We start from the raw sequence: 21,584 nt of genomic DNA on the forward strand, positions 1-21,584 counted from the left end.
TTGCCGGTGCCTGGTCGACAGCGATTGGTGGCTGCTGGTCACGTGATCACGCTCCTCAGCACGTGATTGGCTGAGCTGGAGGAGGATGCTGCAGAGAGGACACACACACACACACACACACACACACACACACACACACACACACACACACACACACACACCGTCACAGCAGCATCACTGATTCTGGATAAAGAGTCGTGCGCTTAATCTCCCTTTCAGAATAAAATGCTATGCTTAATGTCCCTTTCAGAATAAAATACTATGCTTAATGTCCCTTTCAGAATAAAATACTATGCTTAATGTCCCTTTCAGAATAAAATACTATGCTTAATGTCCCTTTCAGAATAAAATACTATGCTTAATGTCCCTTTCAGAATAAAATACTATGCTTAATGTCCCTTTCATAATAAAATACTATGCTTAATGTCCCTTTCAGAATAAAATACTATGCTTAATGTCCCTTTCAGAATAAAATACTATGCTTAATGTCCCTTTCAGAATAAAATACTATGCTTAATGTCCCTTTCAAAATAAAACGCTATGCTTAATGTCCCTTTCAAAATAAAACACTATGCTCAATCTCCCTTTCAGAATAAAATGCTATGCTTAATCTCCCTTTCAGAATAAAATGCTATGCTTAATGTCTCTTTCAGAATAAAATACTATGCTTAATGTCCCTTTCAGAATAAAATACTACACTTAATGTCCCTTTCAGAATAAAATGCTATGCTTAATGTCCCTTTCAGAATAAAATGCTTAATGTCCCTTTCAGAATAAAATACTACGCTTAATGTCCCTTTCAGAATAAAATGCTATGCTTAATGTCTCTTTCAGAATAAAACACTATGCTTAATGTCCCTTTCAGAATAAAATGCTAAATCTTCCTTTCAAAATAAAATGTCACTTTCATGATAAAATACTAGTGTCTCTTTCAGAATAAAACAAAGGTTCCTTTCAAAATAAAATATCACTCATGATAAAGTGCTAATGCCCCTTTCAGAATTAAATCCTAAATATCCCTTTCAAAATAAAATACTAATGTCCCCATCAAAATAAAATGCTAAATGCCCCTTTCAGGATTAAATAATAAAGGTTTTTTTCAAAATAAAATGTCTCTTTCAGAATAAAATACTGAAGAATCACAAAGAAATATCGTTCGGACTCCGGTAGTTGAAACCTTTATTTTGTAAAACCGTTGACCGGAAGTGTGGTGGTTACTTAAGCGCCCCTCCTCCTCCCCCCGGGGCAGTTCCCCCCCGCTGTTCCCCCGGCTCCTTCATCCCTCCCTCCCGCCGCTCCGCATCAGTCCGCCGCTGCTCCGCTCCCGTCTCCCCGCCGCCCTCACCTCCTCCGCGGCTGTCTTCACCGGGGATCACCGCTGGTTCTCACCGCGTCCTTTGGAGCTTTTTTACCGGGAGAAGATGAGTCCCCGGCCCCGGTCCCGGAGCCGGTTCCTGTCGCTGTGGTTGTGCCGGGTCCTGCTGAGCCTGAGCGCCTGGACCCGGGCTCTGGAGCTGGAGGAGCTGTTCGAGTTCGGAGAGGAAGCCGGAGACGAGCGCCTGGTGCCCGGGTCCGACTCCTCCGCGGCGCTGCCGCTGAACGGCTCCGTGTTCCTGTTCGGGGACACGCTCAGCTCCGTGCACGTGAGTCCACTGCGCGTGAACGCGTGTTTATTCTCATTTAAACTCAAAGTTCATTCATCAAAGTTTAATAAAAGCTCCAGAAACACAAAGTTACACTGAACAGAGTCTGGATCTGCAGGAAAACACAGTTAAACTCTTTTATTCAGTTAAAAAGTTTAAAAATGAACTTTCAAAAAGTTTTAAAGTTGAATTCAGAAATAAAACTAAAGTCTTATTAATACAGATTTATTCTCAGTTCATTCATAACTACAATAATAATAATAATATTATGAAAATATGATTTTTCTCTGTTTCCTGACAGTATTTATTATATTTAGTATAAATGTAGAACAGAATATTTACAGAATAAACCTGAAAATCTCCTTAAATGTAACTTTACAGAGAGTATTTGTGTTATTAAGAGACATTAACTCATTTTTTATGATACAAAGTCTTTATTTTAACATATAAACTCTTTATTTAGAGACATAAAGTCTGAATATTTACATTATGAACCTGAAAATATCCTTAACTGTAACTTTAAAGAGAATATTTGTATTATTTAGAGACATAAAGTCACTTCTTTATGATAAAAAGTCTTTATTTACAGATAATAACTCATTTATTTGTGTTATTAAGTCTTTATGTTGAAACCGTTTCTCATTATTTTGACTTTTCTTGTGTTTTTTGATCCTAAAGTTATTTTTTTATATTTGTTTACAAAGTAAATTTGTGTTAAAGTTAAAATGACGTCATGTGAAAGTGTGTCTGACGTCCTCAGTGTGTGTGTGTGTGTGTGTGTGTGTGTGTGTGTGTGTGTGTGTGTGTGTGTGTGTGTGTGTGTGTGTGTGTGTGTGTGTGTGTGTGTGTGTGTGTGTGTGTGTGTGTGTGTGTGTGTGTGTGTGTGTGTGTGTGTGTGCGCGTGTGCGTGTGTGCGCGTGTGCGTGTGTGTGTGTGTGTGTGTGTGTGTGTGGGCCTGATGAAAGGCTTATCTGCGTTGGCTTTTAATTGAGTCACATTCCAGCCTCTGTTCACAAAGAAAGCACCTCTGAACAAACAACAACACACACACACACACACACACACACACACACACACACACACACACACTCACTCACACACTCACACACATTCCTCACGTCATGTGACGGCTAATCCACATCAGAGCGTCTACACTCTCGGTGTGAAACAACTTTCAAACCTGCAGAACTTCTGCTGGTTTATGCTCCTAGAGGACACTTTAACACACGTTTATGCTCCTAGAGGACACTTTAACACACGTTTATGCTCCTAGAGGACACTTTAGCACACGTTTATGCTCCTAGAGGACACTTTAACACATGTTTATGCTCCTAGAGGACACTTTAACACACGTTTATGCTCCTAGAGGACACTTTAACACACGTTTATGCTCCTAGAGGACACTTTAGCACACGTTTATGCTCCTAGAGGACACTTTAACACACGTTTATGCTCCTAGAGGACACTTTAACACACGTTTATGCTCCTAGAGGACACTTTAACACACGTTTATGCTCCTAGAGGACACTTTAACACACGTTTATGCTCCTAGAGGACACTTTAGCACACGTTTATGCTCCTAGAGGACACTTTAACACACGTTTATGCTCCTAGAGGACACTTTAACACACGTTTATGCTCCTAGAGGACACTTTAACACATGTTTATGCTCCTAGAGGACACTTTAACACACGTTTATGCTCCTAGAGGACACTTTAGCACACGTTTATGCTCCTAGAGGACACTTTAGCACATGTTTATGCTCCTAGAGGACACTTTAACACACGTTTATGCTCCTAGAGGACACTTTAACACACGTTTATGCTCCTAGAGGACACTTTAGCACACGTTTATGCTCCTAGAGGACACTAACACACGTTTATGCTCCTAGAGGACACTTTAACACACGTTTAGGCTCCTAGAGGACACTTTAACACAGGTTTATGCTCCTAGAGGACACTTTAACACAGGTTTATGCTCCTAGAGGACACTTTAACACACGTTTATGCTCCTAGAGGACACTTTAGCACACGTTTATGCTCCTAGAGGACACTTTAACACACGTTTATGCTCCTAGAGGACACTTTAACACACGTTTATGCTCCTAGAGGACACTTTAGCACACGTTTATGCTCCTAGAGGACACTTTAACACACGTTTATGCTCCTAGAGGACACTTTAACACACGTTTATGCTCCTAGAGGACACTTTAGCACACGTTTATGCTCCTAGAGGACACTAACACACGTTTATGCTCCTAGAGGACACTTTAACACACGTTTAGGCTCCTAGAGGACACTTTAACACAGGTTTATGCTCCTAGAGGACACTTTAACACAGGTTTATGCTCCTAGAGGACACTTTAACACACGTTTATGCTCCTAGAGGACACTTTAACACACGTTTATGCTCCTAGAGGATACTTTAACGCACGTTTATGCTCCTAGAGGACACTTTAACGCACGTTTATGCTCCTAGAGGACACTTTAACGCACGTTTATGCTCCTAGACGACACTTTAACGCACGTTTATGCTCCTAGAGGACACTTTAGCACACGTTTATGTTCCTAGAGGACACTTTAACACACGTTTATGCTCCTAGAGGACACTTTAACACACGTTTATGCTCCTAGAGGACACTTTAGCACACGTTTATGCTCCTAGAGGACACTTTAGCACACGTTTATGCTCCTAGAGGACACTTTAACACACGTTTATGCTCCTAGAGGACACTTTAACACACATTTATGCTCCTAGAGGACACTTTAACACACGTTTATGCTCCTAGAGGACATTTTAGCACAATGATATGTGTTATTTATGCTGCACAAATTTGAAAAATTGCATCGGGGAAATTCGTAATTCTTGAGAAAAAATCGTATAATTACAGAAAGAAGTCGTATTGTTTTGATAAACGTGTCTCTGCCTCAGTGCGGTTTGAGGCGGCAGCAGCTGAAGCCGCGGCGTTTCAGTCGCTGCACCTTTTGTTTGACTTCCTGTGAAAACAGCGAGACCACACAGACCTGAACGTCTCCACAGGAAGCTGCTGGGACATCGCGGGGTCGTCTCCGTGTCCCTGGGACGCTGCAGGCGGAGCTGCTCTAACTCTGAGCAGACGTGTGGACGGGGGTTTGTTGTTGGAGGGTCAATCACTTAAAGCGTTTCCTGTGCAGGACAGGAAGTGTGTGGACGCCGGGCGCCCTGCTGCTTTATTGGTTCAGAGTCTCGTCCACACACTGATCTTTGGTATTAGAGGACACTTTAACACACGTTTATGCTCCTAGAGGACTCTTTAGCACACGTTTGTGCTCCTAGAGGACACTTTAGCACACGTTTAGGCTCCTAGAGGACACTTTAACACACGTTTATGCTCCTAGAGGACACTTTAACACACGTTTATGCTCCTAGAGGACACTTTAACACACGTTTATGCTCCTAGAGGACACTTTAGCACACGTTTATGCTCCTAGAGGACACTTTAACACACGTTTATGCTCCTAGAGGACACTTTAGCACACGTTTATGCTCCTAGAGGACACTTTAGCACACGTTTATGCTCCTAGAGGACACTTTAGCACACGTTTATGCTCCTAGAGGACACTTTAACACACGTTTATGCTCCTAGAGGACACTTTAACACACGTTTATGCTCCTAGAGGACACTTTAGCACACGTTTATGCTCCTAGAGGACACTTTAACACACGTTTATGCTCCTAGAGGACACTTTAACACACGTTTATGCTCCTAGAGGACACTTTAGCACACGTTTATGCTCCTAGAGGACACTTTAACACACGTTTATGCTCCTAGAGGACACTTTAACACACGTTTATGCTCCTAGAGGACACTTTAGCACACGTTTATGCTCCTAGAGGACACTTTAACACACGTTTATGCTCCTAGAGGACACTTTAACACACGTTCAGGCTCCTAGAGGACACTTTAACACACGTTTATGCTCCTAGAGGACACTTTAACACACGTTTCAGCTTCTCTTGTAGTGGCTGTGATTGGTTGTTGGTCACCTTTAGTTGCTGTGATTGGTTGTTGGTCACCTTTAGCTGCTGTGATTGGTTGTTGGTCACCTTTAGCTGCTGTGATTGGTTGTTGGTCACCTTTAGTGGCTGTGATTGGTTGTTGGTCACCTTTAGTGGCTGTGATTGGTTGTTGGTCACCTTTAGTTGCTGTGATTGGTTGTTGGTCACCTATAGTGGCTGTGATTGGTTGTTGGTCACCTTCAGCTGCTTTCTGTATCTCTCTCTCGTCTCTGATAAATTTAAATCCCAGAATCCCTCGTTGTTTCATTATTGCACTTTTCCTCAGACGGAAATAAACACTTAAAGCGTTAAAATGAAAAGTTTAAAGGAGAGATTTTCAGAATAAAGCGCCTCCTGATCAGTGTGAAGCTCCAGTCGGCCCTCGGGCTCTCTAAACGCCTCCACCCTCAGCTCCCACACTGAACTGTGCCGGCTCGGCTCCAGCTGCTGCAGCGCGGAGGTTTCCAAATCCCCGACAGGAAGTGCAGCGTCCTCCTCACATCTGGAAGGCATCGGGGGGGGGCATGTGTCCTGTGAAACCAGGTGGCAGCGCTCAGGGTGTTTCCTCCCTCCGCCGTTCTCACGCTGGGAGAGATGAGCTCAGGGCCCGGACATGTGTGATGTCAGCGGCGTGCTGGCACCTTTCCACGGGGGGAGCATCCTGAGACAGTGCGGCTGTTATTACACAAACCGCTCATTTAGTGCAGGAAGTATGTGAAACACGCAGCGTCGCACCGCACAGACGCGTCTTTGTGCTCCAGTTGTTCTCGTCCTTCATTCGATTCTGCAAAAACAAAATTCAGCTGCAGCAAAGTTTCTCTGAGTGTTGCTTGTTCTTCCTGTTTCCTGTGAATTATTCCGTTATTATTAATATTAATAAGCCTAAAACACTTTAACACACGTTTATGCTCCTAGAGGACACTTTAGCACACGTTTATGCTCCTAGAGGACACTTTAACACATGTTTATGCTCCTAGAGGACACTTTAACACACGTTTATGCTCCTAGAGGACACTTTAACACATGTTTATGCTCCTAGAGGACACTTTAACACACGTTTATGCTCCTAGAGGACACTTTAGCACACGTTTATGCTCCTAGAGGACACTTTAACACACGTTTATGCTCCTAGAGGACACTTTAACACACGTTTAGGCTCCTAGAGGACACTTAAACACACGTTTATGCTCCTAGAGGACACTTTAACACGTTTATGCTCCTAGAGGACACTTTAGCACACGTTTATGCTCCTAGAGGACACTTTAACACACGTTTTTTTGCTCCTAGAGGACACTTTAGCACACGTTTATGCTCCTAGAGGACACTTTAGCACACGTTTATGCTCCTAGAGGACACTTTAACACACGTTTATGCTCCTAGAGGACACTTCAACACACGTTTATGCTCCTAGAGGACACTTTAACACACGTTTATGCTCCTAGAGAACACTTTAACACACGTTTATGCTCCTAGAGGACACTTTAGCACACGTTTATGCTCCTAGAGGACACTTAAACACACGTTTATGCTCCTAGAGGACACTTTAACACACGTTTATGCTCCTTGAGGACACTTTAGCACACGTTTATGCTGCTAGAGGACACTTTAACACACGTTTATGCTCCTAGAGGACACTTTAGCACACGTTTATGCTCCTAGAGGACACTTTAGCACACGTTTATGCTGCTAGAGGACACTTTAACACACGTTTATGCTCCTAGAGGACACTTTAGCACACGTTTATGCTCCTAGAGGACACTTTAGCACACGTTTATGCTCCTAGAGGACACTTTAACACACGTTTATGCTCCTAGAGGACACTTTAACACACGTTTATGCTCCTAGAGGACACTTTAACACACGTTCATGCTCCTAGAGGACACTTTAACACACGTTTATGCTCCTAGAGGACACTTTAACACACGTTTATGCTCCTAGAGGACACTTTAACACACGTTTATGCTCCTAGAGGACACTTTAACACACGTTTATGCTCCTAGAGGACACTTTAACACACGTTCATGCTCCTAGAGAACACTTTAACACACGTTTATGCTCCTAGAGGACACTTTAACACACGTTTATGCTCCTAGAGGACACTTTAACACACGTTTATGCTCCTAGAGGACACTTTAACACACGTTTATGCTCCTTGAGGACACTTTAGCACACGTTTATGCTGCTAGAGGACACTTTAACACACGTTTATGCTCCTAGAGGACACTTTAGCACACGTTTATGCTCCTAGAGGACACTTTAGCACACGTTTATGCTGCTAGAGGACACTTTAACACACGTTTATGCTCCTAGAGGACACTTTAGCACACGTTTATGCTCCTAGAGGACACTTTAGCACACGTTTATGCTCCTAGAGGACACTTTAACACACGTTTATGCTCCTAGAGGACACTTTAACACACGTTTATGCTCCTAGAGGACACTTTAACACACGTTCATGCTCCTAGAGGACACTTTAACACACGTTTATGCTCCTAGAGGACACTTTAACACACGTTTATGCTCCTAGAGGACACTTTAACACACGTTTATGCTCCTAGAGGACACTTTAACACACGTTCATGCTCCTAGAGAACACTTTAACACACGTTTATGCTCCTAGAGGACACTTTAACACACGTTTATGCTCCTAGAGGACACTTTAGCACAACCAGTTGTTCTCGTCCTTCATTCGATTCTGCAAAAACAAAATTCAGCTGCAGCAAAGTTTCTCTGAGTGTTGCTCGTTCTTCCTGTTTCCTGTGAATTATTCATTATTATTAATAATAATAAAGCTAAAAACGGAGCATTAGTGGAACGTGACTGAACTAAAATACAAACTCAAAGTTCTTTTACTTTCTCAAGTTGTTTTTTTAGCTTTTTATTTCAGAAAAAAGAGGAAAAACAGTAAAACCTTGAGAGAAAGTTTGAGTATTTGACCTTTTTTCTTTACTTGTTTTAATGTTTTGTGAAAATTGGCAGAATATTGATTAAAAAGTTGGAGTATTAAAGAAGAAAAGTCTGAATATTTAAAGGAAAAACAGTAAAACTTTGATAAAAAGTTGTAATATTTAACGTTGTTTTTACGTCCTGGATTATTTTTTGGAAGAAGTCGAAACTTGTTCAGGAAAAAGTCGGAAAACTTTAGTTTTTTTTACGTGTTTTTGGTGAAAAACGTCGAAATATTTCAGGAAAAAAACTTATTTGCGATGTTCAAAAAGTTGTAAAATTTTATGGTTTTAACATTAATTTAAGAAAAAAGTCGTAATATTTTAAATTGTGAGGGTTGAAAAAAGATGATACTTTACTTTTTAAGTGATTTTTAATGTAAAAAGTTCTTTGAGACGTTTGAAAAGTCGTGATATTTGACGTTGTTGACGCTGATATTTGCAGAAAGACGGTCGTCAGATTTCAGGTCGTTGTTGACGTGTTGTGATATTTGCTGAAAACCATCTGGAAGCTTCCTGAACCCGTCGTGTCGTCGCTCAGACAAAAGACTTCCTGTGATGAAGGTGGAGCGTCTTCCTCTAGAGCAGGGGCGTCACAGTGACGGGGGGGGGGGGGCCCTTTACTGGATCACAGCATCGTCTCCTGTGACGGAGCAGGTGGAGCTTCTGAAGACGCTTCCTCCGGTTTAGACTCGGTACAACTCAGATGTTTAAGGCTCCGAACACTACATTACCCATGAGCCTCGGCTGCTGTTACTGCACAGACGACAGACGGACGGGTCGACAGCCTGTAATCAAGCGTGTTTGGACGGCGTCCAGAGAAACGTTTCCTCGCCTGGAGGCAAAAACGACACGTTACCTGAGAAAGAGATTTTTAATGTGAGACAAGAACACGAGCGTCTGATGCCCCCCCCCCCCCCCCCCCCCCCAGTCTACAGGAACAAGAGACGCATTCAAAGAGTTCACTTTCAGTCATTTTGCATCTTTTTGTGCTGGTTTTGCATCTATTTTTAGTCATTTTGCATCTTTTTGTGGTGGTTTTGCATCTATTTTTAGTTATTTTGCATCTTTTTGTGGTGGTTTTGCATCTATTTTTAGTCATTTTGCATCTTTTTGTGCTGGTTTTGCATCTATTTTAAGTCATTTTGCATCTTTTTGTGCTGGTTTTGCATCCCTTCATTAACCCTGAGTCCCTTCCGTTCCAGATCAACACCAACGGGTTCGTGTCCGCTGTGGCGCCCCCGGCGGAGGACTCGTACCTGGGGAAGATGCCCGCCAGTTTCAAAATGATCGCCGCGCTGCTGGGCGACCTGGACGACAGCGCGGGCCGGGGGAGGGTCCACTTCAGGTGGGACGGCAGCCCCGGCGTCCTGAGTCGAGCCGCCCAGCACGTCAGGAGGGCGTTCCCCCGAGACGAGGGGGTGGAGCCCACCGGCGTCCTCGTCGTCACCTGGGAGAACATGGCCGCCGGCGGGACGTCCGCGCGAGGAGACGGGCCGGACGCTGAGGTCAGTGCACGCGTTTCTATGGTTCACAGGGTTCATCCACGTTTCTAATCATAAATAACATAAAAATAAACAGACTTTTCCAGACTTTTACGTAATTTTCCAGACTTTTCTGGACTTTTCCGGACTTTTCTGAACTTTTCCAGACTTTTCCAGACTTTTCTGGACTTTTCCGTACTTTTCCAGACTTTTCTGTACTTTTCTGAACTTTTCCAGACTTTTTCAGACTTTTCTGAACTTTTCCAGACTTTTCTGAACTTTTCCAGACTTTTCTGAACTTTTCCAGACTTTTCCAGACTTTTACGGACTTTTCCAGACTTTTCCGAACTTTTTCAGACTTTTCTGAACTTTTCCAGACTTTTCCGAACTTTTCCAGACTTTTCTGAACTTTTCCAGACTTTTCCAGACTTTTACGGACTTTTCCAGACTTTTCCGTGCTTTTCCAGACTTTTCCGTACTTTTCCAGACTTTTCCGGACTTTTCTGGACTTTTCCAGACTTTTACGTACTTTTTCAAACTTTTCCGGACTTTTCTGGACTTTTCCAGACCTTACCGGATTTTTCCGTAGTGCGTAGGAATCCTGAAATTCAAGATCCTTCGTTTTACTTTTGCCACTGAAGAACTTTATTCGTAAACAGTTCAAAGGTCAAAGGAGACGAACGAATCGAAACCAAAACAACGTGACGATAAAAGATCAAAGTTCTGGTTCTGGTTCTGGTTCTGGTTCTGGTTCTGGTTCTGTGCGGTGGTCTGAGGTCGGGGGTTAAAGTTTCCTGCTTTTGTGCTTCCAGAGAAACACGTTCCAGCTGGTCGTGGCCTCCATGGCGTCCTCCTCCTTCGCCATCCTCCTGTACCCCCGCGGCGGCCTGCAGTTCCTCTCCACGTCCGTAGGAGGCGAGAGCCGGATCCTGGAGGCCGGCTTCAACGAGGGGGTGGTGCCGGGCTGGTTCTGGCAGAAGGAGTCACAGGGGACGTACTTCCGCTGCACCGCCGACGACGGGGCGTCCGTCAGCGACCTCACCGAGTACGACGCCGACGCCGTCTGTGTTAATTTACACGTTTACGACCACGACTTGATTTGACTTTTCTTCTTCTTCTTCTTCTTCTTCTTCTTCTTCTTCTTCTTCTTCTTCTTCTTCTTCTTCTTCTTCTTCTTCTTTTCTCCGAACAGAAAGACGAACTCAGGGCAGAGCGGAGTTTGGGTTTACGAGATCGGCTCCTCGCCGTTCTTTGTCGCCATCACCCCGGGGATGGTCAGTGGCCCTCCTGAGACTGAGGAGGACGCCACCGCCAACGCCACCGCCGAACCTCCCGTGACCATGTTGCCGAGGCAGCCTGAGGAACCCCAGGTGGTACCAGAAGAACCGGAAGAGGACCGCCCGACTGAGACTCCCAACGAGTACCGACCCGGTCTCCCAGAGGAGACCACCACGGCAGAGTACGGCGAACCGGAAGAACCGGATTACCCAGAATACCCCGAATCCGAGACGCCGACGTACACCGACCCCGAGAGAGCTGAGCCGAGGCACCCGGACCCGTCTGAGCCGAGGCACCCGGACCCAACCGAGACCACATACCCGGTCTCGGAGCCTCTGCGACCGAGGTACCCCGCCCCTGAAACCGCCGAGCCTCGATACCCCGACCCTGAACCCGTCCAACCGGCGCCGCCCCACTCCCGACACGGGCAGCCGCAGATCGTGGTGGTCGACGAGGACGAGGACTTCGACGTTAACGGTGAAGCGTTGTTTCTGAACACGCGTTTCTTTTTCTTTCTCATTCTGTTTTTATTTATTTTTTTGTTTTGTTTTCACAGTTTTCTCGTACAACTCGGAGACGTGCGCCCAGAACCGCCACAAGTGCTCGCCGTTCGCCGACTGCCGGGATTACAGCGGCGGGTACTGCTGCCACTGTCGGCCCGGTTTCTACGGTAACGGGAAGGACTGTGTCGCAGAAGGTGAGAAGCACAAAAGCGTCGTCTGTTAACGCTGCAGAGACCGCAACCTTTACCTCAAACACCTTTACCTCAAACGCCTTTACCTCAAACACCTTTACCTCAAACGCCTTTACCTCAAACACCTTTACCTCAAACACCTTTACCTCAAACACCTTTACCTCAAACGCCTTTACCTCAGACACCTTTACCTCAAACACCTTTACCTCAAACACCTTTACCTCAGACACCTTTACCTCAAACACCTTTACCTCAAACGCCTTTACCTCAGACACCTTTACCTCAAACACCTTTACCTCAAACACCTTTACCTAAACACCTTTACCTCAAACACCTTTACCTCAAACACCTTTACCTCAGACACCTTTACCTCAAACACCTTTACCTCAAACACCTTTACCTCAAACACCTTAACCTCACACACCTTTACCTCAAACACCTTTACCTCAAACACCTTTACCTCACACACCTTTACCTCAAACACCTTTACTTAAACACCTTTACCTCAAACGCCTTTACCTCAAACGCCTTTACCTCAAACACCTTTACCTCAAACACCTTTACCTCACACACCTTTACCTCAAACACCTTTACCTCACACACCTTTACCTCAAACACCTTTACCTCAGACACCTTTACCTCAAACACCTTTACCTCAAACGCCTTTACCTCACACACCTTTACCTCAAACACCTTTACCTCAAACACCTTTACCTCAAACACCTTTACCTCAAACGCCTTTACCTCAGACACCTTTACCTCAAACACCTTTACCTCAAACACCTTTACCTCAAACACCTTTACCTCACACACCTTTACCTCACACACCTTTACCTCAAACACCTTTACCTCAGACACCTTTACCTCAAACGCCATTACCTCAAACACCTTTACCTCAAACACCTTTACCTCAAACACCTTTACCTCAAACACCTTTACCTCAAACACCTTTACCGCAAACACCTTTACCTCAAACACCTTTACCTCACACACCTTTACCTCAAACGCCATTACCTCAAACACCTTTACCGCAAACACCTTTACCTCAAACACCTTTACCTCAAACACCTTTACCTCAAACACCTTTACCTCAAACACCTTTACCTCAAACACCTTTACCTCAAACACCTTTACCTCAAACGCCTTTACCTCAGACACCTTTACCTCAAACACCTTTACCTCAAACACCTTTACCTCAAACACCTTTACCTCACACACCTTTACCTCACACACCTTTACCTCAAACACCTTTACCTCAGACACCTTTACCTCAAACGCCATTACCTCAAACACCTTTACCTCAAACACCTTTACCTCAAACACCTTTACCTCAAACACCTTTACCTCACACACCTTTACCTCAAACACCTTTACCTCAAACACCTTTACCTCAAACACCTTTACCTCACACACCTTTACCTCACACACCTTTACCTCACACACCTTTACCTCAAACACCTTTACCTCAAACACCTTTACCTCAAACACCTTTACCGCAGACACCTTTACCTCAGACACCTTTACCTCAAACACCTTTACCTCAAATACCTTTACCTCAAACACCTTTACCTCAAACACCTTTACCGCAAACGCCTTTACCTCAAACGCCTTTACCTCAAACGCCTTTACCGCAAACGCCTTTACCTCAAACACCTTTACCGCAAACACCTTTACCTTAAACACCTTTACCTCAAACACCTTTACCGCAAACACCTTTACCTCAAACGCCTTTACCTCAAACACCTTTACCTCAAACACCTTTACCTCACACACCTTTACCTCAAACACCTTTACCTCACACACCTTTACCTCAAACACCTTTACCTCAAACGCCTTTACCTCAAACGCCTTTACCTCAAACACCTTTACCTCAAACACCTTTACCTCAAACGCCTTTACCTCAAACGCCTTTACCTCAAACACCTTTACCTCACACACCTTTACCTCAAACACCTTTACCTCACACACCTTTACCTCAAACGCCTTTACCTCAAACACCTTTACCTCACACACCTTTACCTCAAACACCTTTACCTCACACACCTTTACCTCAAACACCTTTACCTCAAACACCTTTACCTCAAACGCCTTTACCTCAAACACCTTTACCTCAAACACCTTTACCTCAAACACCTATACCTCAAACACCTTTACCTCAAACACCTTTACCTCAAACACCTTTACCTCAAACACCTTTACCTCAAACACCTTTACCTCAAACACCTTTACCTCAAACACCTTTACCTCACACACCTTTACCTCAAACACCTTTACCTCAAACACCTTTACCTCAATCACCTTTACCGCAAACGCCTTTACCTCAAACACCTTTACCTCAAACACTGTTACCGCAAATACCTTTACCTCAAACACCTTTACCTCAAACACCTTTACCTCAAACACTGTTACCGCAAATACCTTTACCTCAAACACCTTTACCTCAGACACCTTTACCTCAAACACCTTTACCTCAAACGCCTTTACCTCAAACGCCTTTACCGCTCACGCCGTCTTTCCCACTTCCTGCCGTCAGGACGACGTGACCTTTGACCTTTGACCTTCTGACCTTCTGTTTTCCAGGGAAACCGCAGAGAATGAACGGGAAGGTGAACGGCCGCGTGTTCGTGGGGAATTCGCCGTCGCCCGTGGCGCTCGATAACAACGACCTGCACTCGTACGTGGTGGCCAACGACGGGCGGGCGTACGTGGCCATCAGCAACGTCCCCGGCAGCGTGGGACCCTCGCTGCAGCCGCTGTCGTCCCTGGGCGGAGTCATCGGCTGGGCCTTCGCCCTGGAGCAGCCGGGCTTCCACAACGGCTTCAGTCTCATCGGTGAGTGAACGCCGCCGCCAACGCCGCTGATGGTGCTGCTGCTGGTGCTGCCGGTGCTGCCGCTGGTGCCGGTGCTGCTGGTGCTGCCGGTGCTGGTGCTTGTGTAACGTGCCGTTTGTTGTGATTGAGACGATGTTCGCAGCGTCACGGAGACAGTTCGTGTAGTTGACACACTGGGAGGCTCTGACAGGAAGTCTTATTTTGAAAGGGTGTTACCTCACCACTGAACAGCTGGAGAGCCAGTTACTTCTTCTTCTTCCTCTTCTTCTTCTTCTTCTTCTTCTTCGTCTTCTTCTTCTTCTTCTCCTCCTTCCTCTTCTTCTTCTTCTTCTGTGCTTTAGTGGAGTTAAATCTCTGTCTTTGTTTCACGGTTCGATGCCAAGGCCGTGGTTCCTCTCTGCAGGTCACAGCTGCAGAGAGGAACCACGGTTCGAGCCCCACGGTCACAGCTGCAGAGTCGATAACGCTCCGTCTCTCTGGAACACTTTGTCTCCGTGTTTATGCTTTAACCAGCTGTTCACCGTGACCTCACACCCTTTCAAAATAAGACTCCAGGGTCCAAACAGAACCTTTTGCTCCGTTTGACTCTTTCATCCACAAAGAGGTCAAAGGTCAAATATGATGATTTTAAAAACTCTGTTCAAACAACGGGAACACGAGGATCGGACAGGAAGTCTTATTCTGAAAGGGTGTTAAATCACCACTGAACAGCTGGAGAGACAGTTATGTGTTTGCTTTTCTTCTCCTCCTCCTCTTCCTCCTCAACTCTCTCCCTCTCTCTCTTCCTCTCTCTCCCTCCCTCCCTCACTCTCGTCCTCTCTCTCTCTCTCCCTCACTCTCTCCCTCTCTCCCTCTCCCTCACTCACTCTCGTCCTCCCTCACTCTCGTCCTCCCTCACTCTCGTCCTCCCTCACTCTCGTCCTCCCTCACTCTCGTCCTCTCTCCCTCCCTCTCCCTCTCTCTCGTCCTCCCTCACTCTCTCCCTCTCCCTCTCCCTCTCTCTCGTCCTCCCTCACTCTCGTCCTCTCGTCCTCTCTCCCTCTCTCCCTCTCTCTCTCTCTCCCTCCCTCCCTCTCTCTCTCCCTCCCTCCCTCCCTCTCTCACTCCCTCCCTCACTCTCGTCCTCTCGCCCTCCTGCAGGCGGCGTCTTCACCCGTCAGGCGGACGTGACCTTCCAGCCGGGCGGCGAGCGCCTGAGCATCACGCAGCGCTTCAAAGGCATCGACGAGCACGACCACCTGGTGGTGAGCACGGAGCTGGAGGGGCGCCTGCCCGCCATCCCCCCCGGCTCCTCCGTCCACATCAGCCCGTACAAGGAGATCTACCAGTACGACAGGAACCGTGAGTTCAAGTCCCGAACCGACGAAACCCTGTGTTTAACGTGTTAAACTCAAACGATAGAAACAGGAAGTGGATGTGACGGTTTCCTGTTTCTCCGGCAGTGATCACTTCCTCCTCCAACCGCGACTACACCGTCACCTCGGCCGACGGCGACGTCCAGACCCGGAGCTACCAGTGGCGTCAGACCGTCACCTTCCAGAGCTGCGCGCACGACGAGGCCTCGGGTGCGGCGCCGTCCACGCAGCAGCTCAGCGTCGACCAGATCTTCGTGATGTTCGACGCCGACAACAACCTGATCCGCTACGCCATGAGCAACACCATCGGCTCCGTCCACGGTGAGCGCGGGAGAAATAAACATCTGAGAGAGAAAATCAGGGAAAATCAGTTAAACATCAGAGAAAAAACGACTTTAAAACTAAAAAATTAAATCAAAAAAATAAAAAATTCTGAAAAAATTCCGTAAAATTAATTTTTTTTAAAAATTAAAAAAATTATATTTTTAAAAAATCTCTTAAATGATCTGAAGTTAAAAAAAATTGTAAAAAAATTAAAAAAAAATTCTGGATCGAGATTCTGTAAAATATCAGAATTTCTGTCAAATTTTTAAAAAATAAAAATCAGGAAAATTCTGGAAAAAACAGCTGTTGGTTAAAAACATCTTTAAAAACTAAAATTTCTGGATAAAGATTTTTAAAATATATTTTCTAAAAATGTTAAAAATCAAGTAATTAAAAAAAAATCTGTGAAAAATTCAGTAAAAACTCAAAAAAAGCAAAAAGTCGGATTTAAAATATATATATTTTAAAAATGTTATTTTATTGAAAATTATAGTTTTTATTGTTCAAAAGAAGTTTAGCTGCTCTGGTGGTTCAGAGGACGTGTCCCTGGTGTAGAGGACGTGTCCCTGGTGTAGAGGACGTGTCCCTGGTTCAGAGGACGTGTCCCTGGTTCAGAGGACGTGTCCCTGGTGTAGAGGACGTGTCCCTGGTTCAGAGGACGTGTCCCTGGTGTAGAGGACGTGTCCCTGGTGTAGAGGACGTGTCCCTGGTTCAGAGGACGTGTCCCTGGTGTAGAGGACGTGTCCCTGGTTTAGAGGACGTGTCCCTGGTTTAGAGGACGTGTCCCTGGTGTAGAGGACGTGTCCCTGGTTCAGAGGACGTGTCCCTGGTGTAGAGGACGTGTCCCTGGTTTAGAGGACGTGTCCCTGGTGTAGAGGACGTGTCCCTGGTTCAGAGGACGTGTCCCCGGTCCAGAGGACGTGTCCCTGGTTCAGAGGACGTGTCCCTGGTGTAGAGGACGTGTCCCTGGTGTAGAGGACGTGTCCCTGGTTTAGAGGACGTGTCCCTGGTGTAGAGGACGTGTCCCTGGTGTAGAGGACGTGTCCCTGGTTTAGAGGACGTGTCCCTGGTTCAGAGGACGTGTCCCTGGTGTAGAGGACGTGTCCCTGGTTCAGAGGACGTGTCCCTGGTGTAGAGGACGTGTCCCTGGTGTAGAGGACGTGTCCCTGGTTCAGAGGACGTGTCCCTGGTTTAGAGGACGTGTCCCTGGTTTAGAGGACGTGTCCCTGGTTTAGAGGACGTGTCCCTGGTGTAGAGGACGTGTCCCTGGTTTAGAGGACGTGTCCCTGGTTTAGAGGACGTGTCCCTGGTGTAGAGGACGTGTCCCTGGTTCAGAGGACGTGTCCCTGGTTTAGAGGACGTGTCCCTGGTTTAGAGGACGTGTCCCTGGTGTAGAAGATGTGTCCCTGGTTTAGAGGACGTGTCCCTGGTTCAGAGGACGTGTCCCTGGTTCAGAGGACGTGTCCCTGGTGTAGAGGACGTGTCCCTGGTGTAGAGGACGTGTCCCTGGTGTAGAGGACGTGTCCCTGGTTCAGAGGACGTGTCCCTGGTTTAGAGGACGTGTCCCTGGTTTAGAGGACGTGTCCCTGGTGTAGAGGACGTGTCCCTGGTTCAGAGGACGTGTCCCTGGTTCAGAGGACGTGTCCCTGGTTTAGAGGACGTGTCCCTGGTTCAGAGGATGTGTCTCTGGTTTAGAGGACGTGTCTCTGGTTTAGAGGACGTGTCCCTGGTGTAGAGGACGTGTCCCTGGTGTAGAGGACGTGTCCCTGGTGTAGAGGACGTGTCCCTGGTTTAGAGGACGTGTCCCTGGTGTAGAGGACGTGTCCCTGGTGTAGAGGACGTGTCCCTGGTTCAGAGGACGTGTCTCTGGTTTAGAGGACGTGTCCCTGGTGTAGAGGACGTGTCCCTGGTGTAGAGGACGTGTCCCTGGTGTAGAGGACGTGTCCCTGGTTTAGAGGACGTGTCCCTGGTTTAGAGGACGTGTCCCTGGTGTAGAGGACGTGTCCCTGGTGTAGAGGACGTGTCCCTGGTGTAGAGGACGTGTCCCTGGTTTAGAGGACGTGTCCCTGGTGTAGAGGACGTGTCCCTGGTTTAGAGGACGTGTCCCTGGTGTAGAGGACGTGTCCCTGGTGTAGAGGACGTGTCCCTGGTTTAGAGGACGTGTCCCTGGTTTAGAGGACGTGTCCCTGGTTTAGAGGACGTGTCCCTGGTTTAGAGGACGTGTCTCTGGTTTAGAGGACGTGTCCTTGGTTTAGAGGACGTGTCCCTGGTTCAGAGGACGTGTCCCTGGTGTAGAGGACGTGTCCCTGGTGTAGAGGACGTGTCCCTGGTTTAGAGGACGTGTCCCTGGTTCAGAGGACGTGTCCCTGGTTCAGAGGACGTGTCCCTGGTGTAGAGGACGTGTCCCTGGTGTAGAGGACGTGTCCCTGGTGTAGAGGACGTGTCCCTGGTTCAGAGGACGTGTCCCTGGTTTAGAGGACGTGTCCCTGGTGTAGAGGACGTGTCCCTGGTTTAGAGGACGTGTCCCTGGTTTAGAGGACGTGTCCCTGGTGTAGAGGACGTGTCCCTGGTTCAGAGGACGTGTCCCTGGTTTAGAGGACGTGTCCCTGGTTTAGAGGACGTGTCCCTGGTGTAGAGGACGTGTCCCTGGTTCAGAGGAAGTGTCCCTGGTTTAGAGGACGTGTCCCCGGTTCAGAGGATGTGTCCCTGGTTTAGAGGACGTGTCCCTGGTGTAGAGGACGTGTCCCTGGTTTAGAGGACGTGTCCCTGGTGTAGAGGACGTGTCCCTGGTGTAGAGGACGTGTCCCTGGTGTAGAGGACGTGTCCCTGGTTTAGAGGACGTGTCCCTGGTTCAGAGGAAGTGTCCCTGGTTTAGAGGACGTGTCCCTGGTTCAGAGGACGTGTCCCTGGTTTAGAGGACGTGTCCCTGGTTTAGAGGACGTGTCCCTGGTTCAGAGGACGTGTCCCTGGTGTAGAGGACGTGTCCCTGGTTTAGAGGACGTGTCCCTGGTTCAGAGGACGTGTCCCTGGTGTAGAGGACGTGTCCCTGGTTTAGAGGACGTGTCCCTGGTTTAGAGGACGTGTCCCTGGTTTAGAGGACGTGTCTCTGGTTTAGAGGACGTGTCCCTGGTTTAGAGGACGTGTCCCTGGTGTAGAGGACGTGTCCCTGGTGTAGAGGACGTGTCCCTGGTTCAGAGGACGTGTCCTTGGTTTAGAGGACGTGTCCCTGGTTCAGAGGACGTGTCCCTGGTTCAGAGGACGTGTCCCTGGTGTAGAGGACGTGTCCCTGGTTCAGAGGACGTGTCCCTGGTGTAGAGGACGTGTCCCTGGTTCAGAGGACGTGTCCCTGGTTCAGAGGACGTGTCCCTGGTTTAGAGGACGTGTCCCTGGTGTAGAGGACGTGTCCCCGGTTCAGAGGACGTGTCCCCTGTTTGTCCCCTGGTCGTCTGTGGGCGACGGACGCAGCACAGAGACGAGTTTCAGCCTGTTTGAGAGGAAGACGAGGCGTAATCTGAGCCCGGCTTTGTTTCCTCAGCTGCGATCGGAGGCCGAGCGCGTCGGGGGGGTGAAGGTCACGGAGACACCGACCTCGGCGCTGCGGCGGGGGAGGGGCCCGTCATAAAAAATATAAAACATAAAGGGGGGGGGGGGGTTATCAGAGTTACACAAGCAAACAGAACTGAGACATCTGCGTGGTTTCTCCTTCTGACGGGACGAGAGCACAGAACTGGATCATCTTCAGTTATTGATTAATTAATTAATGTATTTATTTATTTATTGATTTATGAATCAACGCTGACGTTCGTCCAGAACCTCAGGATCCAGTTTGATTCAGTCGTGAGTGTAAACGACAGAAATCCAGAGATTTTAATAAAATAACTGAGGAAAAAACAAGAAATCTGTGAAAGAAAATCTGAAAAAAAACTCCAAACATCCAAAAACATCTGGAAAAAACAGCTGTGGGTTCAAAACCTCTTTAAAAATATCTGAAAATAAAAAGAAATTAAAGAGTTAAACGCTGCAGAAACGAGTAAAGAATTTAGAAACAATGAAATTTAGAAACCTTCAAAATAAAAACTGTAAAATATCAGAAAAATAAAGTAAAACTCAAAAAATTTCACAGAAAAAGAAATCTGTAAAAAATCTGATTGTAAAAAAAAAAACCATTCCTAAAATTATCTGAACAAATAAAATCAGTAAAACATCCAGAAAAAAATGTTAAAAATGGAAAAAAATCTGTAAAAAAATAAATCTGTGAAATGTTTTTAAAACAATCTGAAAACTAAAGAAAAAAATCAAAACAATTAAATATCAGAAAAATATCTTTTAAATTAAAAAAACATCCTGTAAAAAAAAACAGTAGTTTCAGAAAAATACAGTAAAATATTTTTAAAATAAAAACTGTAAAATATCTGAATTTTTCTCAAATAATTTCAAAAATTAATTAAAAAAAAACAGTAAAAAACAAGAAAAAACCTGCAGAAAAAACTGTTAAATATCTGAAAAACAATAAAATATGAAAAATAATTTAAATAAAAAACATTAAAATATCTTTAAAAATAAAAAATCCTGTAAAAACAATAAAAAAAAAACTGAAATATCAGAAAAAAAACATAAAAACCTCAAAAAACAGAAACTAAATAAAACCTCAGCTTTGTTAAAAATAAGCCGTGTGTTTGATTCCGTCCTCAGGCGTCCTCCCGGAGCAGAACCCGTGTTTCACCGGACGACACGGCTGCGACAACAACGCCGTGTGTCGCCCCGGCGACGGCGTCCACTTCACCTGTGAATGTGCGACGGGTTTCACCGGAGACGGACGCTACTGCCACGGTAACCGACCTCCGTGCATCCACCGCGCCGCCTGTTAAGGTGGTATTGCGTGTGTTAAGGTGGTATTTCCTGTGTGTGTGTGTGTTGGCAGACACGGACGAGTGCGGGGCGGCGCCGCAGGTCTGTGGACCCAACGCCATCTGCAGCAACCAGCCCGGGAC

General features: G+C 46.2%; 1 protein-coding gene across 1 annotated transcript in view; it reads left to right on the top strand.

The window, feature by feature from the left end:
• The first annotated feature begins 1,348 nt into the window (after nucleotides 1-1,348).
• Nucleotides 1,349-21,584, top strand: part of LOC310960787 (nidogen-1-like) — a 41,347-nt gene continuing 21,111 nt past the window's right edge. Inside the window, exons 1-10 of the mRNA XM_083932594.1 lie at nucleotides 1,349-1,643; nucleotides 9,832-10,134; nucleotides 10,923-11,155; nucleotides 11,303-11,865; nucleotides 11,945-12,085; nucleotides 14,663-14,914; nucleotides 16,055-16,255; nucleotides 16,357-16,590; nucleotides 21,286-21,423; nucleotides 21,515-21,584. The exon at nucleotides 21,515-21,584 is cut by the window's right edge and continues 59 nt beyond it. Of these exons, the coding sequence (XP_083788720.1) occupies nucleotides 1,422-1,643; nucleotides 9,832-10,134; nucleotides 10,923-11,155; nucleotides 11,303-11,865; nucleotides 11,945-12,085; nucleotides 14,663-14,914; nucleotides 16,055-16,255; nucleotides 16,357-16,590; nucleotides 21,286-21,423; nucleotides 21,515-21,584 (2,357 nt within the window). The 5' untranslated portion in view covers nucleotides 1,349-1,421. The remainder of the gene's footprint in view (nucleotides 1,644-9,831; nucleotides 10,135-10,922; nucleotides 11,156-11,302; nucleotides 11,866-11,944; nucleotides 12,086-14,662; nucleotides 14,915-16,054; nucleotides 16,256-16,356; nucleotides 16,591-21,285; nucleotides 21,424-21,514) is intronic.

This window comes from Echiichthys vipera (genome assembly GCF_963691815.1).
Source record: "Echiichthys vipera genome assembly, chromosome: 2".
NCBI lineage: Eukaryota > Metazoa > Chordata > Actinopteri > Perciformes > Trachinidae > Echiichthys > Echiichthys vipera.